We start from the raw sequence: 16,741 nt of genomic DNA, 5'->3' as shown, positions 1-16,741 counted from the left end.
ATGGACGCCGGCAGAGAGAGGAGGGGACGTTCACCCGGCAAAATGAGGTATGCTGCCGGTTCCCCTTCTGACCTCATCCATGACCGAGTGCCCGACTTTTAGAGAGGGGTGACACCAAAATGACTGTCAGTCATTTTGGTGTCACCCCTGCAATGGTGACACCCGGGTGCGGGCCGCACCCCCCTTTGTGACGCCACTGCCGTGGCATTCCTGTTTAATGTCAGTCAAACCAGCAATCACTTAGAACAGTAAGGGGGCATAACTTTCTGTCTTCAAATGGTTAAACACATGAGTCACCTGCATTAAATGTTTTGGTCAGATTTACTGTTTCACTGCTTCATACATATACTCTTAATTTTGCACACAAATCGGTGTAAAAAAAATAATGTGTAAGCTTTTATCTATTCTTTATATACACACGCACAATGGTATTGCATTATTCCCGGTTGCATCTAAACATGTGCAACCCTGTAGCAAAAATGTTCTTTCACAAAATGTAATATGTGTAAATTTATCGATCACTGCGCAAAGGTTACGTGGCCTGATTGGTGGTAGGATCTGCCTTTTATCTAAACGCACCAATCATCGTACAAAGCACTGAAAGCAATGTGTTTTCGGTTGGGACGGGGCGTCCTCACAGAGGAGGAGCAAGGCGGGAAAGCGGCCCAATCACCGTCGTGAGGTCTGTGGGAAGCCTCATTTCCTTTTCCTGTTACCAGGCTCGCTGGCCTATAGCATATTCAGCTCAGCGACCCCTGTTTTTTCATTGGACCGGCGGTTCAGAAGGCGTAAACGTTAGCTTGGTATAGAAGTAGAGGACAGAGCCACCTCGTTTCCCTCTCTTCTTCACTCGCCGCCATTTTGGTGTGACGAACATTCTTTTCCTTTCGTGAAGTCTCTGTTCTCGAAGCGTAAAATGTCCCGGGATAGGTACAGAAATCGCGGCGGCATGGGCGGCGGCGGAGGAGGAATGGGAATGAACATGAACATGTACCGTCGAGGTAACGGTGGACGAGGAATGGGAGGAGGAGGGATGTCTAACTATCACCGTGGCCCTGGGTACGTAGACTCCAACCGCAGCTCTTCTGGGTATCAGCCGCACAAGCCGCCTCAACAGCAGACGCCACAGCAGCAGAAGCCGAACCAGAACCAGCAGCAGAGTCAGGCGAAGCCTACGCCTCAGCAGCAACCACCACAGCAACCGGCACCTGCTCCGGAACAAAAGCCTGCTCCGGAACAAAAGCCAGTAGTCCAAGAGCCCGCCAAGCCCACCCAGACCCCGGCCGCCAAACCTGCCCCCCAGACCCCCGCCGCCAAACCTGCTCCTCAGACCTCAACCTCTACCACTCCGCAGACTAAACCAGCTCAGTCTCCTCAGCAGAAGCCAGTGGTCACCCCACAACAGCCACCCCAGCAGCAGGCCAGTAACCCGAAACCCGCTAACCAGAACCAGGCCCCGAAACCCCTGCCCAAAATCACGTCTCCTGTTAGCCAGCCCCCGCCTCAGCAGCCGCCACAGCAACAACCACATCAGCATCAACAGCATTATCAGCCATCACAGCAACATCAACTATCACAACAGCGGCGTTCCGGGCCCGGCATCCAGGTCGGCCAGAAGAGACCTCATCAGTCCCGCTTCCATTCTCATCCCCCGCCACAGGCCGAGGATGTCTCTATGGGGAATGCCCACGAAGAGAACTTCAGCGACGTAAGTGCACAGTGCCTTCCTATGAGATATTTAAGTACGGTGGTCATGTTAGCCATGCTTTATTAATCTTGGTTCGGTTAAAATGTCGATCGAAGCAACGGCTAAAAGTACGTTGTGATCCACCCAAAATCCGATCGATCGGTTGTAGACACATAGAATATGCAGATCTGTGTGTGTTAGTACGTAACGACCTTCTATTCCACCATGTCTCATATTGTATCAATTTCCTGATTGCAGTCATTTAAAGGTTTTTAGGCTATGCACTTGGGTGTATGTTCATTTAATTTGTTTTTTTCCCCACTCTCTTTTGCATTAACTTATTCGGCTACGTGTGGAGAAATTGAACGATCTTTTTTTGATGATTCTATGCTAAGGGAATGTTTCCTCTCCCTGCTTCTGTTTTTGTCCAGTTTGCTAGTTACTGCCAAAGGGAATTTCTTAAATCTGGGCTAATGTACCTGGCTGAGCTGTATTCTAGGCTCCTGAAGCTGGATTGTACAATTAGGATGTGGTGTGATGGTGGTTTTGCATGTGGTCAATTGTGACAACGGATGTAAACAGGCAAATTGTCAGAAATTAGAGGTAACAATAAATCATGTGGCTGAAGTGAACGATCTGCAAATTGTATCCTATGCCTAGGCACTCAGTGTAAAGTCCTGTGCTGCGACTGGCATGGTATATTTAACAAAAGCAGAGATTCATTCTAGCTTTCATCTTGTGATTGCATAAGGTGTTTAAAATGGCTGCCGGGGCTCTGCTGAAGCAGGCTGTCAGTGTGATTGCTGCAGTTACTTGAATGATGTTTGGTTGCCCTAAACGGCTACATTAACCGTATGTTATAATCTGTAAGTGTCCTGCACGGTTGTAATGGATTTGTTGTTAACAGGGTGTCAAAGCAACATTGTCACTTTTGAAGCGGCCTGGAGAGAAGACTTATACCCAACGCTGCAGGCTGTTTGTCGGAAACCTTCCCACTGACATCACTGACGATGAATTTAAGAAACTATTTTCGAAGTATGGGGAACCTGGTGAAGTTTTTATCAACAAAAGCAAAGGTTTTGGCTTTATTAAGCTGGTAAGTTTGGGGTTTTAATAAAAATAGGAATGCATCCCATGTATACTTTTTTTTTTTTTTTTTTTAGCAGGTCAGAATTGTAAACCTATGTATCTGCTATTTGTAACATAGTATTTAGACACATTTTATGTTTGCCTTGCCATTTGGTGCACAGGAGTACCGCATCACATTAAAATCTGAGGCCATTTTGTTTCCCAGCCACTGTCCTATAAGACCAATATTAGCTATGAAAAAGGCTGTCTACAAACATGACAAGCATGTGAACATTACTTGAATCTGTCTAAAGCTGAACTCTGAGCATTCAAACATCATACATGCAAGAGTTTAGTTTTTCTAAACACCCCTCCCCCCCACGTTTTAAAGCTTAAAGGACTGCATGTGGGTGTTAACCATTGCACTAGTGCTACCCACTGCATGTGTTAACTCTTAACTTTTCCTCTACCGGCCAGAATAAAGAAGATATACTTGCCTGATTCTTTCTGCTTTGGTGGTCTTGGCTCATCTCTCCCCTTCTGCTCTGGCTGTAGTATGTCCTTTAGCATCAGTCTAATCCATGTGAATGGACTGTATTGGATGTGATGTCAGCGGGGCTTAAACTGCCAGGGGCTGTGGGGGCCTTATCTATCAGCCAGACAGACACTAAAGAGTACTTCTTCTTTGAGCCTTAAAGAAAATAAGGAATGCAGCCACTCATCAAATAACTGGCAAGATGCAATTTATAATGCATTTTTATTCTTGGGTTTGGTTACTTATACTTGGTCTCACCAGTTTCATAATGTTGTATGCTTATGACTTAGAAACCTTGCTATTTGCTGATCATTTACATTTTTTTCAGGAAACAAGGGCACTGGCTGAAATTGCCAAAGCAGAGCTTGATGATTTTCCCATGAGAGGCAGGCAGCTCCGTGTACGTTTTGCCACTCACTCTGCAGCCCTTTCCGTACGCAACCTTTCTTCATTTGTATCGAATGAGCTATTGGAGGAAGCGTTCAGTCAATTTGGTCCAGTTGAAAGAGCTGTGGTTATTGTAGATGACCGTGGAAGATCCACAGGAAAAGGAATAATTGAGTTTGCTGCAAAGCCCGCTGCTAGAAAGGCATATGAAAGGTGTAATGATGGAGTCTTCCTGTTGACAACGTAAGTTTCTTTACTGTGCATTACAGAATATTACAGCTGAACTAGAGCAGATGCATAACTGGAATAACAGCTTTGTATTTTTTGTTCAAAAATCATGTGTTCTTGTACACGCCTAACAAACGTGCCTGACTCTTAGTGTAGTGCTCTCCACAGCAACCCTGGGAGAGATGAGATTGATCGGGGCTCTATTGCTTTGCACAGTGCTGTCTGGCCAGTACTAGACATGCTTGATGGAGAGTAGAGGGATGACCTCATCAGTGTGCCCCTGCACAAGGAAACTCAATGCCTGTGATTGTTGCTAAGTGGCAGTATAGTGTAAAGGGATGTCAGGTCCTGATCCTATTATCTGGCATGGGAGAATCAATCAAGTGTGTCAAGGAGACCAATATTTCTGGAATAGATGCATATTTCCCAATGTTTTACCCCTTTACAAAACACTGCTAGTACAGAAAAAGTTCTTGCCTGCTAGAAATCCAGTGTGTTTCTAACTTCTAACTTGAGGAGAGGACACAATGCCTTTTGCACTGAAATCCCAAGCGCTAACAGAACACCACCTCATCTCCATTAGGTAAAGGGGAGGTATTCTGTAACCCAACAGTAAAAGCTCAGGCATGCTTGATGTTTGGGCTTTTTAATGCATAAGAGTTGTCTGCTCAAACAGGAGCTTGCCAGATTTCCTTCAAGATCAACAGATATATTTCTGTACTTGCAGTGTTGTAAAGATGACAAGGCCAGATATGAAATGTGCTTGGTGCAGAGATGTACTACACAATGGAGGGAATTTATCAAAACTAGAGCAGACAAAATCCAGAGCAGTTGACCATGGCAACCGATCCGCTTCTGCCTTCAGTTTAATTAAGCTTTGGAAATGAGAAGCTGCTCCAGATTATGTCTGCTGCAGTGTGTGTGATGGCTGGAAATTAAACACGCTACATTTAACCGCAATGTGATTCAATGCACTCAAAGGAAAGCTCCTACTCGTAGAACAAATTAAAATTAGGCAACACTATGCATTTCAAGAATGCCAACACTCAGTAAATGCAACAGAAGTGTAAATCCACCTTGCATTTAGAGCCAAAGCCTGTTGCAATATTGACATACTGCAGGCAAAATGGTCTTGCTGTGGTCTGCCTGCACATTTGGGTCTTGGTAGACTTTAATAGGATCATCTAAACTGTCTCCAGCTTTTGGAGACCATCCCATAGAAGTCTGAGAATGGACTGTGGTTTAGAACTAGACTGTTTTGTTTTTTGCATTAGCTGCACTTATCACTTTGTTCTTTAACTGCTTTATTTACTCACAAGATATTTTAATTGTACTTTACCAGGACCCCAATGCCGGTTATCGTGGAGCCTCTGGAACAATTTGATGATGAAGATGGCCTTCCGGAGAAACTTGCCCAGAAGAATCATTTGTATCAAAAGTACGTTTTGCGTGACACATTATCTGTAGTTCAACTGTTGTGGTGTGAGATAAATGGTTAGACTTGTGGTTGTATAAAATCATATGCAGGCAACGGTCTCTTGATCTGGTTGTAATTAATGTAACTAAACTTCCCATTTTTTTTTTTCTGCCTCCTGAAAGGAAGCTCAAGTTAGAAATGTTTAATGTTTGCCTCAACTGTCCTTTCATGTTCTGGTTTACAGTGGTGAACATGCATGGTTCACCAGTGTTGACAAGTGTTTTATTTTTGTGGGGGGGGTTCTTTACTCATTTTAATACATGTAATTTTTGATACTGGTATGTTACAAGTAAACTAAAGCCCTGTCACAGTGCAACCTTAAATAATTTAAACTGAACAAAGTGTGTCCAATGTCTATCTTATTGCATGTCTAAATTATTGGGGAGCTTTGAAGAATGTAGCAACTAGTTTCGAAATGGTTGGTTTTTACCTTAATAGGCATACATAATATCTACTGTTTTAATCCAACAGAGAGAGAGAGGTTCCTCCACGGTTTGCCCAGCATGGAAGTTTTGAGTTTGAATATTCTCAGAGATGGAAGTCTTTGGATGAGATGGAGAAACAACAAAGGCAACAAGTGGAGAAAAATATGAAAGAAGCTAAAGAGAAACTAGAAAGTGAAATGGAAGATGCTTTCCATGAACATCAAGCCAACCTGCTGCGGCAAGGTCAGTCCTCCCTCTGAAAAAATGCTTAGTTTTATTGCTGCATACGGTTTATTTTTGTAAAGCGCACAGCAAGAGCCTTCCTAATTTGTTATTGTAAGTGATACATTTTGAAGGTACCTGATGCTGTTGGCATTAAGTGGGGAATAAATGCACCTCTATCCTAAATCTACTGATCATGTGATTTCAGTATAAAGGAGTACCCGTGTCTACATAAGGTTAGAAACTTGGTAAATTTCTGCTGTTACCTGACGTGCTATAGAACAGGTTAATGGGTATCCTGGAGTCTTTATGTGTTTGGATGTGGCCATAAGTTGGCAGAAATGATTATTTTTGAGTATGGCTTTCAATGTTGGGGCCCATTCACAATTGTGACATTAGCATGCTTTGCAAAGCACTTTGCGTTGTACCTGAACACGCGCACCTGGCAAAATTGGGTGTGGATAGGTTGCCTTAATTAAAATTTGTGCAGCCAGAGGTTGTGCGAAACATTCTGGTCATGTGAATTTTAAGTATTTAATCTTTTTTGCCAAGTTTAGTGGATGATTTTTGAAGATGTGGTGTTCTAGAACTGATTATGCCATAGTGTTCACTCAAATACATATGTACACAAGACAAGCACTTCAAGTGGTAGCCAAAATAAAATGCATGTTCATTAAGGGAATTTTTTATAACCTTTTAAGATTATAAGCTGATATTTAAATCTTCATCGTAGATTTGATGAGGCGTCAGGAGGAGCTAAGACGCATGGAGGAAATACACAACCAAGAAATGCAGAAGCGCAAGGAAATTCAGTTGAGGTGAGCCAAGCTTTTTACTGTAGCTTTTAATAGTTATTCTGGGGACTTGTCTGTATTGAAGACTAACCTTTTTGCTTTTGTAAATAGACAAGAAGAGGAACGCCGCAGACGTGAAGAAGAAATGATGCTGCGACAGCGTGAAATGGAAGAGCAGATGAGACGTCAGCGGGAAGAGGGGTACCGTATGAGTTATATGGATCCGGTAAGTCAGTCCAATGTTAGATGCTTGAGATTACGGAACCCCTGTAGAATTGGTTGTGACAACTGTTTTTCCTTTTTTTAGAGAGAGCGGGATATGCGAATGGGAACTAACTCGTTGTCCATGGCAGGTAATGCAGATCTTTAAAGTTACACACAGCCCTCAGCTTTTTTTTTTCTCCTTTATTCACATCTACACTGAGCATTCTCCAAAGCCACATTTGTTTTAAAATAGTCTTACAACCCTTTTAAAAAGTCTGCTGTGCTTGCTCCCATTGCTCTTTTCTCCCCTCACATTTCCTGTCCCTTAGTAAGAGCCGTTTACGTTGATTGTGGTCATGTGCGCATCTTGGCCTACAACTCCCATTAGGTAGACAGGTATCATCTCACTGCACACAGCTGCCTCCTCTTCCTCCCTCTCCTCACTAAACACACTGTGGTTTTCTTTCATTGTTTTCTCCTGCGATGCTCTGAATTATAAACTCTTAACAAATTTACAACAATCTACACACACAACTGTATTTTAAATGTAGGAGCCATATCCTCTTGACCTGTGAGACCAGATTTAGCATGTGAGCTGAGACTCGAGAAAAAGTATAAGGCTGATGGTGGCTCACATTCTGAATTTCCTCACAAGCAGTTCGCCCAACACTCCCTCCTTGGTAAGCCAGGAGGAGAGAATTCAAAGATCATGTTAGTATGGGAGAGTTGAAGTCCCAGCTCCTTGCAGAGACTGAAGAGGCAGAATCAAAAGACACACCCTTGGCATGTTTGTTCTTCACATCAATCAGCACAGAGGGTGGCTACTTTTCGGCACACATGGGGGCCTTGGAGAAGAAAAGTAGCCACCCGCTGGCAGGAAGTTGTGATTTAAGAAAAATTGATTGTTCAGCTCTAAATGCTCCCAAATGACAAAAAAAGGTAGTCTATTTATTATGACTTTGAGTTTAGTGTCTTTAATATTTGAACATGTTTTCAAACCCTCTTCTAATTATCTTTTGTTTTAAAGATGCATATGGTGCTGCAGCCCCAAAATATCCAACACTTGGGTCAACTGGCATGGGCTATGAGGGCAGTCCAGGTGTGACACAGGCAGCAATTGCCTCATCTCTAATGGCTAATGACATGGTAATGTATCTTACTGACACTTCAAAAGTAGTGTCATTGACTGTGTGACCAGTATTGCTACTTTATTGGGTTCTGGTAGTGTTGAAATGCTGCAGATTGTGTAGCATTTCTCCAGACGGAGTTTGAAAGACTTAACAGGCTTGGGCAAGGGGCTTGTATGTGAGGCTTTGGTGGCTAGAGGGTTGTAAAGTACATAATTGTCTGATCTAGCAGCTAGTCCTACAAAATGGGTGGTGACCTGGTTTTAATGCTATGTGGCAGGAATTGCCTCATGCAGTTGTAAAACTGACCTCAAATGATTCAACATGTTGCAGTCCCTTTTAGAAGTGGCTAATGTGTAAATTGAGTCTGTAGGTTACTGTAATCCTAGCAAACTGGGTTCACCTATGTACTGAAAACCCTAAACCAGATCTGCTTGAAAAGAACAGACTTGGTGCATGGTACCATGCCTTTTTTGGAGTGAATATAATCCCGTTGGCATTTAAATATATTGGAGTGCTAAAATCAAATTAATTCACCACTTGCTTGCAGAAATTTACAAAGTGGCATTGCTACTTCAATATCCCTATTATGTCAAAGTAAAACGTTTGTTTTTTTTGAACTTGCAGTTTTAATTTTTGAGGCATTAAGCGTTGCATTTTATCTTTTTATTGCAGTATTAAAAGTACACACTGGCATTTCCATAGCTAAATAAGTAATTCTTTGCTGTTTACTTCTACAAACCCTGCAATAAAATATAGGTAGTTGAAAAGTAAATTTGGACAGGCTGTCAAGGTATGTCATTAAAGCTGAACTCCAGGCTCCTTTAAAACGCAGCTTGTATGCATAGTGCAGTGATGTTGGCATGAGTTGAATTACATTCAAAGTGTAGGTAGTGGTTTAAGGCTTGATTTGCACCGAATGTGTTTGGCCTGTGCTGGGTTTTTTATTTTTTTTCTCGCCGCCCCATTGCAAGACAAGGCAATTTTGCCTTGTTACATATGGGCACAGTTAACACCACCACAACAGCATGGTGTGCACTGAAAAATGATTGCATTGGCCCCTATTGAAGTGCGGCAGCTTCAGAATTGAAAAATACCTTTCTGGGAATATTGTCATTGGTTTACTGAACTCTCATAAGTTACATGTTATGTAACTTTAAAAGTGATAATTTTCTTTTAGTAAAGGAATACCTGGTGATCCTGCAATGAAGGACCTTGTTCAAGTCCACCTTTGTGAGTGACAAACTGTCATGTGCTCTTGTGTTGTATAGTCACATGCTCTGGGTGGAGACTAGAAGTGGCTGTGCAGACATTTGCTGCCAAGTTGCAGGTCCCGAGCAGTGGGGTGTGTGTGTGTGAAGACAAGCGGCAGCATTGAGATACAAAAAGCAGTTTTAGTTAGCAAATGGTCGTTCTAGGGTTTAGATCTGCTTGAGCAAGCAGACCAGCTTGCGATGTTTCCTGCAGTTCTCCGGTATAGTTTCCAAACCACCTAGTAAGTGTGTGCATTGTTCATTTGGCTTGTTTTGATTACAACTGCGAACACTGCCAAGGCTCTGTCCTGAGGTTTTAATAGGCAAGAGCCAGGGTATTAAAGAGCACTTGGCTCTTCACACCAGAAGACGAGGATGTCCTGCCAAGAGGAGTTGCTTTACCATGCAGATAAGTAGTGGGAGGGATTTATGGGACACATTGTAATCAATCTGGTCTATCTTCTGAGTTGAAAATGTGGGCAGTTCATGCAAGGTAGTTTCAGCATTGTTTTTGGCTGCCAGAGAGTTGATCAAGTCACATCTTTCACCATTACATGGTATTTTCCCTTTGGTAGACTCATTTTTGCCTGAACTTCAGCTTTAAGGTTAGACCTGAGATGCCGTTAAGAAAATAGTTTGCATCTTTTATGTAACTTAACTGAGGTCTACTTTAATGGTAATGGGGCTTGTGTTGCCTCTAAAGCTACTTTTTTTTTTTGATGGGTGGTTATATAGGCTCCGACTAATTTTCATTGATTGGCAGATTTTATTTTCTCAATCGGATAAAAAAAACACCTTAATTTAAAGTAAAATACACAAATGCAGTGTTGACTTCAGAATAAAACTGCATGCACAATTTTTTTTGTTTGCAATTGCACCACACTGGAACACATGACATTGTGGTACCATGTATTCCAGTGTGGGAGATTACACTGGGTGGGAGGCACATTTTGGGTACAATTGACATGAATGGCATATACACAAATGCAGTGGTCACAACGTTGGTGGGAGGCGCGTTTGGGGTGACATTGAAATGAAACCGAAAATTACTTTTTCCCACTTTTTAGAATGTTTTTTTTAAAAAAAGAATTGTATTGTAAGCACATGGTGCTTGAATAGGTTCAGCCAGGGAATGACAGCTGCCAGTGGCAAGATTCTGCAGAGGCAGTTCAATGTAAATGGCAGGCTGGCTATTGCACCTGCCCTCTGCTTGCTGTGCCCTCCTCCCAGCATGGAGGAGAGGGCTAGGGGATCCAACTAATTGGTTGCACCCCTAGCTGTATTTCTCACCTCACTATTATAAATTTACAGAACATGATCTGTTATTTCTGCAGACTGGGTTTACTGGTTCTTTACTGTACAGGTGAACAAGTATTTTTTGAAGTGTGCAGATCCAATAGTTGTGGTGAACAAAGTTCTGAGACTTCTATAAATGCCATTCAGTGGAAGGAAATATTCCAGTTGGCATGACATCTTATTGTCGCTTTGCTTCCTGCATTACAGCCAATATTAGGCTGTCTTTCTACCTTGGAACAGGTATAGTTCTCATTACCGTCTGCCCCCTGCCAAAAAAAAAAAAAAAGTTGTGGCTTCCATTAACTTGAACTTGGCCTTTGTGATTTATGAAACATATAACTTGCTAATATTGCTTAACACAATCTGTTGTGCGGAGCTCAACAACACTGTACAGTTTACCAAATATTTGTATGTCAACTCAGCTTGATTCCTTAATCAGAAGGCTTGAACCTGAAAGCATTAGGAATCTCAAAAAAAACTCTGAATTACTCTAAATTTAACCATGCTTTCTCAGTGCCCCCCATTAAACTTTCTTAATGAAAGCCTAAAATTTAATTTTGCAGGTTGCTGTTACAGAAGGTGACATTCTGCTTTATCGCCTTTTTAGTGAAAAATCGAAATGTAGTTGCTTTTCATGTTGCTGGATCTTACGTGATCCCTCTTGGGCCCAACATTATCTTGTGTACCCTCTTGCAAATAGTCATATGAGCAGACTATTTGTGAGAAAAGCAGCATATGCATTGGTCTGAACAGTGTCTCTACTATAGTATCTGTAAGGAACACTGTCAGTACTAAGGATAGGCTTCCTAAAAGTTGCAAGCTGGTGTTTTTTAAACATGGTGCTCCTAGTAATTAAACCATTATTTTCCCAAGGCTTGAATAATTTTAGGTGCCTATCCTTTTTAGAGTTGGTCATGGGTGATACTTTATTCCATGTGTTGGTACTCCTGAGTGAAATGTATTTAGTGGCTCCAAATGACGGATAATCATTCAGCGTTCATTTTGAATGCCCAGGGCCATATGTTTCTTAGCTTGGCTTTACATTTTTCAGGGCCATATGTTTCTAGATATCTTTTCAGTACGAGTACACTCGTAGGGCCATGATCTTGACTACTAGTCTCCCTCTGTTTTGTAGGGTCATAATGCATACTTGAGTTTGGTGATGAAACCTACACTATTAGGCCTGTGTAAGTGAGCACTTCTCAATACTTCAGCTCAGGTTTAAGTAAAACGCAAGTTGATAACTGTTCAGATTCCTTATGATGTAAGCAATTCATGTACTTGAAGTTGCATCTTGGTACGTTTTTTTTAACCTGTGCTTTCTTGAGCACCACGGGGTGTCCGTTTTTGAAATGGTCATCCAACTCAATTGTGGGAGCGTATCTCATGACATGTGATACTTTAACTAATTTGCAAATTACCCTTTTTTCCTTTCTATGTTCCTGGTACCTGTGGATCGGCTCATGATGATTGTATCGACGAACCTTCACTGCGGAACCTTCTAAAAACACACATACACACACGGACAACTGCTTTAATGAACTGATATTAACAGCGTAATGATCGCTTTGTTCAGGGCACTGCAGGGGCCCCCAATGCTCAGGCTTCCAGAGGGATTGGGTCAGTTCCCGCTACAGCAGGCGCTGGAGGCTATGGGAGGGGGAGAGAGGAATATGAAGGGGCACCGAAGAAACCAAGGTTCTAGATGGCCTCCTATATCAGCCTGACTTTTTTTTGTTAACACACTTTTATCTTCTATTTTATTGAAGTAACATTTTTATGAATGCTCAATTGCTTGACCCAGTATCTGTGAAGCTGGATGTGATGTATGTAGGTCTGAGTTATTATTTTTTTTTTTTTTATGGCAGTGTATGTTCATTCCCATTAGCGCCCCCAACTTTTATTTTTTAATTTTACACATGCTTTAATTAGACTGGATGCTACTCAAATCTTGGTCTTTGCTGTTTAGAATTTCACCAGTTAAATTGATATTGGTCATCATGAACTGCAATATTCCTAGAAAGAGTTTATTGGCAAGACCATTGCATGACTTGCCATCATGCCATCCAGTGTCAGACTGTAAATAGATGGGCAGCTTTACCCCAACATACAGCCGTAACTCAAACTTGACCCTCTTGTTTTAAGACGGCAGTCTAACTCTTAGTAATGCTCTAATTTTGTGAATTGCCTCCCTGTGGTTCTGGGATGGATCTGATGATGCTAATTTATGTATTTGAGTATTGTGGTGAGCAGAAACTCGTTGAAACTTGTCCTTGTAATACATTGTATTAAAATACTTCTGAATAAAAATGTGGAAGAGTTATTGTGTTGGGGTGGGTGGGTCAGATGTCCAGTGCTGCACAGTCTAGGACTAGAAAACCCAATATTTTTTGGCTGGGTATAATATGACTTGCTGCATAAGGAAAGCTGTTTAATGTGCATTCTGTGCATCTACAGAACAACTGTTCTTCTGGAAGTCACTGCAAATTCTGTTGGTAGGGATTCCTCTTCCCGTTGACTGAATGGTAGCTGGATACCTAGTATCTGAATGCCATCTAAGATACATGGCCTGCCTAAAGCTTTAGATCCTGTGCATGTTGCAAGGTTGAGAATAGATATACTTCACCTGGCTATTCTTCCAAAAGGGATGCTCACATGAGGTTTTTACAGTGGTGGTTTTTTCCCCCCTTCTCCAATTTAAAAGTGATCATCATATCATACCAAGATAACCTAACAGTATGTTCTAGTCACTTTGGTTTTCCAGGTTAAACAGCTTTTCTGCTGCAGTAAGTGATCATGGCTTCTACAGGTATGCCTAAGTTAAGTATTATACACAACTGTGGTTTTTCTAGGCTTTTTTTTTTTTTCCCCCACCTGACTTTCACTTCTAGTACGGTTTACAACCGAAAACTTTGTTTGCTTAGTTTTTTTTATGCCCTAACAGAAGTTTTAAACAGAGTACCATTCAAAAGTTGCCGTTCACTTCTGTGCATGTTGAAACACTCAATCATTGTATTTGGCTAGGTCTGCAAAAGTAAATTAACAGCTAATGTGTGAGTGCAGTCAACCTTGCTTGTGTACTCCCATTTTCCAATTGTTTTTATTTTTTTTTTATTTGCACATTTGTTAGAGTGCATTATTTGTTATGAAATGCTGTCATGTCACTGGGCTTGATTTACAAAGAATGAGCAGGGTCTTCTCTGTAATGTTTTTTTTTTTTGTGTGGTTTCATTTTGCAGGTTTGATTATTGCTGTAAGTCATTCATAATTTTTAGAGCATTCTATTGCGGATTGCAAGCAAATCTTTGAGTTGTGCCTATGCACCTACCTATGCACGCTTAAACTGCATAGTTTGTGAACAATGAATGTACTTTGCTTAATTTTGTAAATCATCTCCACTGACCTTAAATAGAATACCATAATCTGGTGAAATAAGTGGGGATAGGCCATTGATGATGGGTTTATACTAAAAGTTCACAAATATGTTTCGGAGTACACCTATAAAATGACTGCAAGCTCAATTGAGGCATACTTGCATTGACCCATTGGGACTATTGTACCCACTCAACCCAATGTTTAAAGCCGAACACCAGGCAAATTTCTAAATCTGCAGTACATTAGACCTGTAACTGTATTCTCCTCCTGTAGGCATGATCGGTGTTGGGCTAAATGCTCTGACATGGTGGTCCTCCCTTTTGGGGTGTGAATCCTTTTGTGCTCAGGCTTAAAGGAAGTGAATATAAAGCCAGATGTCAAAAGCAGATGTTTTTTTCTTTGTTTTTTCTTTTCTTTCTGCTTGCAGTCTTAAATGCACAACTGGACTGAATTTAATATCAGATCTGTCTGGATTTCCGCTTTAAAATACTATATTTACCTTTTGTAAAGGCCTACAGATAGGCCAGTTGGTATAAATTTGTTTATATAAAGATATTTTCAGAGTAAGAAGGTAAATATGCAATCTATAATGTGTTTATGCAGCTGCTAGGAACAACGTCCTTAGAGTGAACACTTTTTGGTGTAATGTTAGACTGTTTGAAAACAAATGTTACTTTTCAAGCTTGTCATGCCATCGGAGTTTAAGACCGCAACCACTGCTCCAATTCTAGTAGTTTTTTAAATTTTTTCTGTGCCAGTAGACGACATGATCACAAACCAACCTTTAATAGGAAAATCTTCCATTTTTCTAAGCTGGTTTGTGTAACTGGATGGCTCTGTGGCACTGTCAATCACTTCAATATTGGATTACAATCAGTGGTTGTACTTCCTTTTTTTGTTTTCTACTTCCTTGCCATGTTGCTAGCCCTTGTTTAGGGGTTCCAGCAGGATGAACAAATGCTGAGATTGCATTAATGGCAGGTCCTTAAGTCAGCAATTGCAACTGACTTTGCACAGAATTAGATTATTTCAGTTAGTTTCTAAACTGTCATGGAGTATCTGAAAGCCATGATATTCAATCCTGGCAATGTGATAACCAAAGATCATGTGCAGATGGGATAGCTTTCGGTCTTGGCCTTTCATCTGGCACAAGTGATTTGTGCTTTGTAAATTGAGTTTTTTTTTTTTTTTTTTGGGGAAGTTTTTCAATGGCCAGTTTTTTTTGTTTTTTTTCCCCTCTACCCCCACCCGGGCCATTAAGTAATAGTCTAGTTTTGGACATCCTCTTGATTATAGTTCCAATTCAAACCTCAGAATGAAGACAGATAAATTGGTCATTTTTAAATAGTCCTGTTTTTCCTGCAGAAGTCCTTCAGTACAGGAGGACATAATGGCTGATGTCGGACTTTTTTTTTAGCTTTCCCCCCATGGCACATTTTACATAATGTATTTGTGCTGCACATAGTAGGATTCAACAATGGAGTCTGTAATCTTTTAGACCTTCATTTCTTTTCAGTGTTCATCAAGGCACAGATGCGTGATTCAGCAGTGTACTTTTTGTTGGCAGCCAGAGATGTAAGATATAAGAATCTGTTCACTGTATTTTTTTACTGGAGTTTTAGCCACATCAATTGCACTTACAATCTTAGTGACCGTCTGTAGCAAGCAATTCTGCAGTGCGTAACTTTGAGGACATGGTGCTACTGGACTATAGGATCCTGGATGTAGTAGTCCCGCTTCAAGATGCTCAGTGCTGGCCATGTCCAGGTAGGTACATAAGAAATCCTCTACCTTGGTGACTACTGTTGTATTGCTATTCTGACATTACACTTCTGGTCAATGAAAACAATGCAGCACTTATTTCTTATGATCAACTTCTGCTATCACAGCAGCACATTTGTAAGGTCGCCGTTTACTGTAATGAACTACATTTTAACTTGATTTCCAGTACTGGCTGTTGGGTTGGGGATGGCAGTAGTGTTTAAGTAGTTATGACATTTGTTGCCTTCTGAGGAGAAGGTTTTCGTGCATTGGAAGGTCTTCTAATTTAGAAGGCATAACTAGTTAATTGAGATATTGTAATTTTTATTTTTTATAAGTGAATGTGGTACAATCTGATGGCTTCAGTGTTTCTTCACTTTTTTAGCCAGGGCATTTGCTCATTACGCAACAGTGACAAAGATTAGCATTTGCCTGATCTAATCTTTAAAACTGCTCAAGCATAGATTGTCAACTGCCTGTTGGTACACCTTCATTTAGTGCTTGTATTAGATTGAAGAAAAAACTGGGAAGAATGGTGCCTTTTCGTAATCCTACTTTGTCTTTTAAATGTTCAGTCCGCCTACAAATAACTTCAGGGTTTTGATGCTTGCTTTTTGTATTTTGGGGACTCCGTTGGTATGATCTTGGCACTTGAGTTGCTATGTCACTATACTGGTTTATGCTGGTTAACTGGTATCCTATACTCTGTTGGATTTCATTTATTGTGAAGAATGCAACTGGGGAATGGGAGCACTGTTGCAGCAGGAGTAAGACTCCACAGTGAAACCAGGACGTAGAACAGTGTCAAAGATCTGCTGCTAGAATCCTCATAGGAACTGGCCAGTGGGTTACACTGCCCAAGGCTTTTGCCTACAACTGAAATTACTCTTCTGGGTGGACTG

At 41.3% G+C, this 16,741-nt stretch overlaps 1 protein-coding gene across 1 annotated transcript; it reads left to right on the top strand.

The window, feature by feature from the left end:
* Window positions 1-790: 790 nt before the first annotated feature.
* On the top strand, window positions 791-13,013 carry SFPQ (splicing factor proline and glutamine rich). The gene is made up of 10 exons (XM_018576554.1): window positions 791-1,708; window positions 2,595-2,783; window positions 3,619-3,920; window positions 5,248-5,343; window positions 5,854-6,050; window positions 6,763-6,847; window positions 6,935-7,049; window positions 7,131-7,176; window positions 8,055-8,173; window positions 12,259-13,013. The coding sequence occupies exons 1-10, from the start codon at window positions 917-919 to the stop codon at window positions 12,406-12,408; spliced, it is 2,091 nt and encodes a 696-aa protein (XP_018432056.1). The 5' UTR covers window positions 791-916; the 3' UTR covers window positions 12,409-13,013.
* The last annotated feature ends 3,728 nt before the right edge of the window (window positions 13,014-16,741 follow it).

The sequence above is a fragment of the Nanorana parkeri genome, unplaced genomic scaffold (genome assembly GCF_000935625.1).
Source record: "Nanorana parkeri isolate BGI_ZX_2015 unplaced genomic scaffold, ASM93562v1 scaffold70, whole genome shotgun sequence".
NCBI classification, from domain to species: Eukaryota; Metazoa; Chordata; class Amphibia; order Anura; family Dicroglossidae; genus Nanorana; species Nanorana parkeri.
The sequence above is the reverse complement of the archived record's forward strand: the minus strand, read 5'-3'. Positions and strand labels throughout refer to the sequence as shown.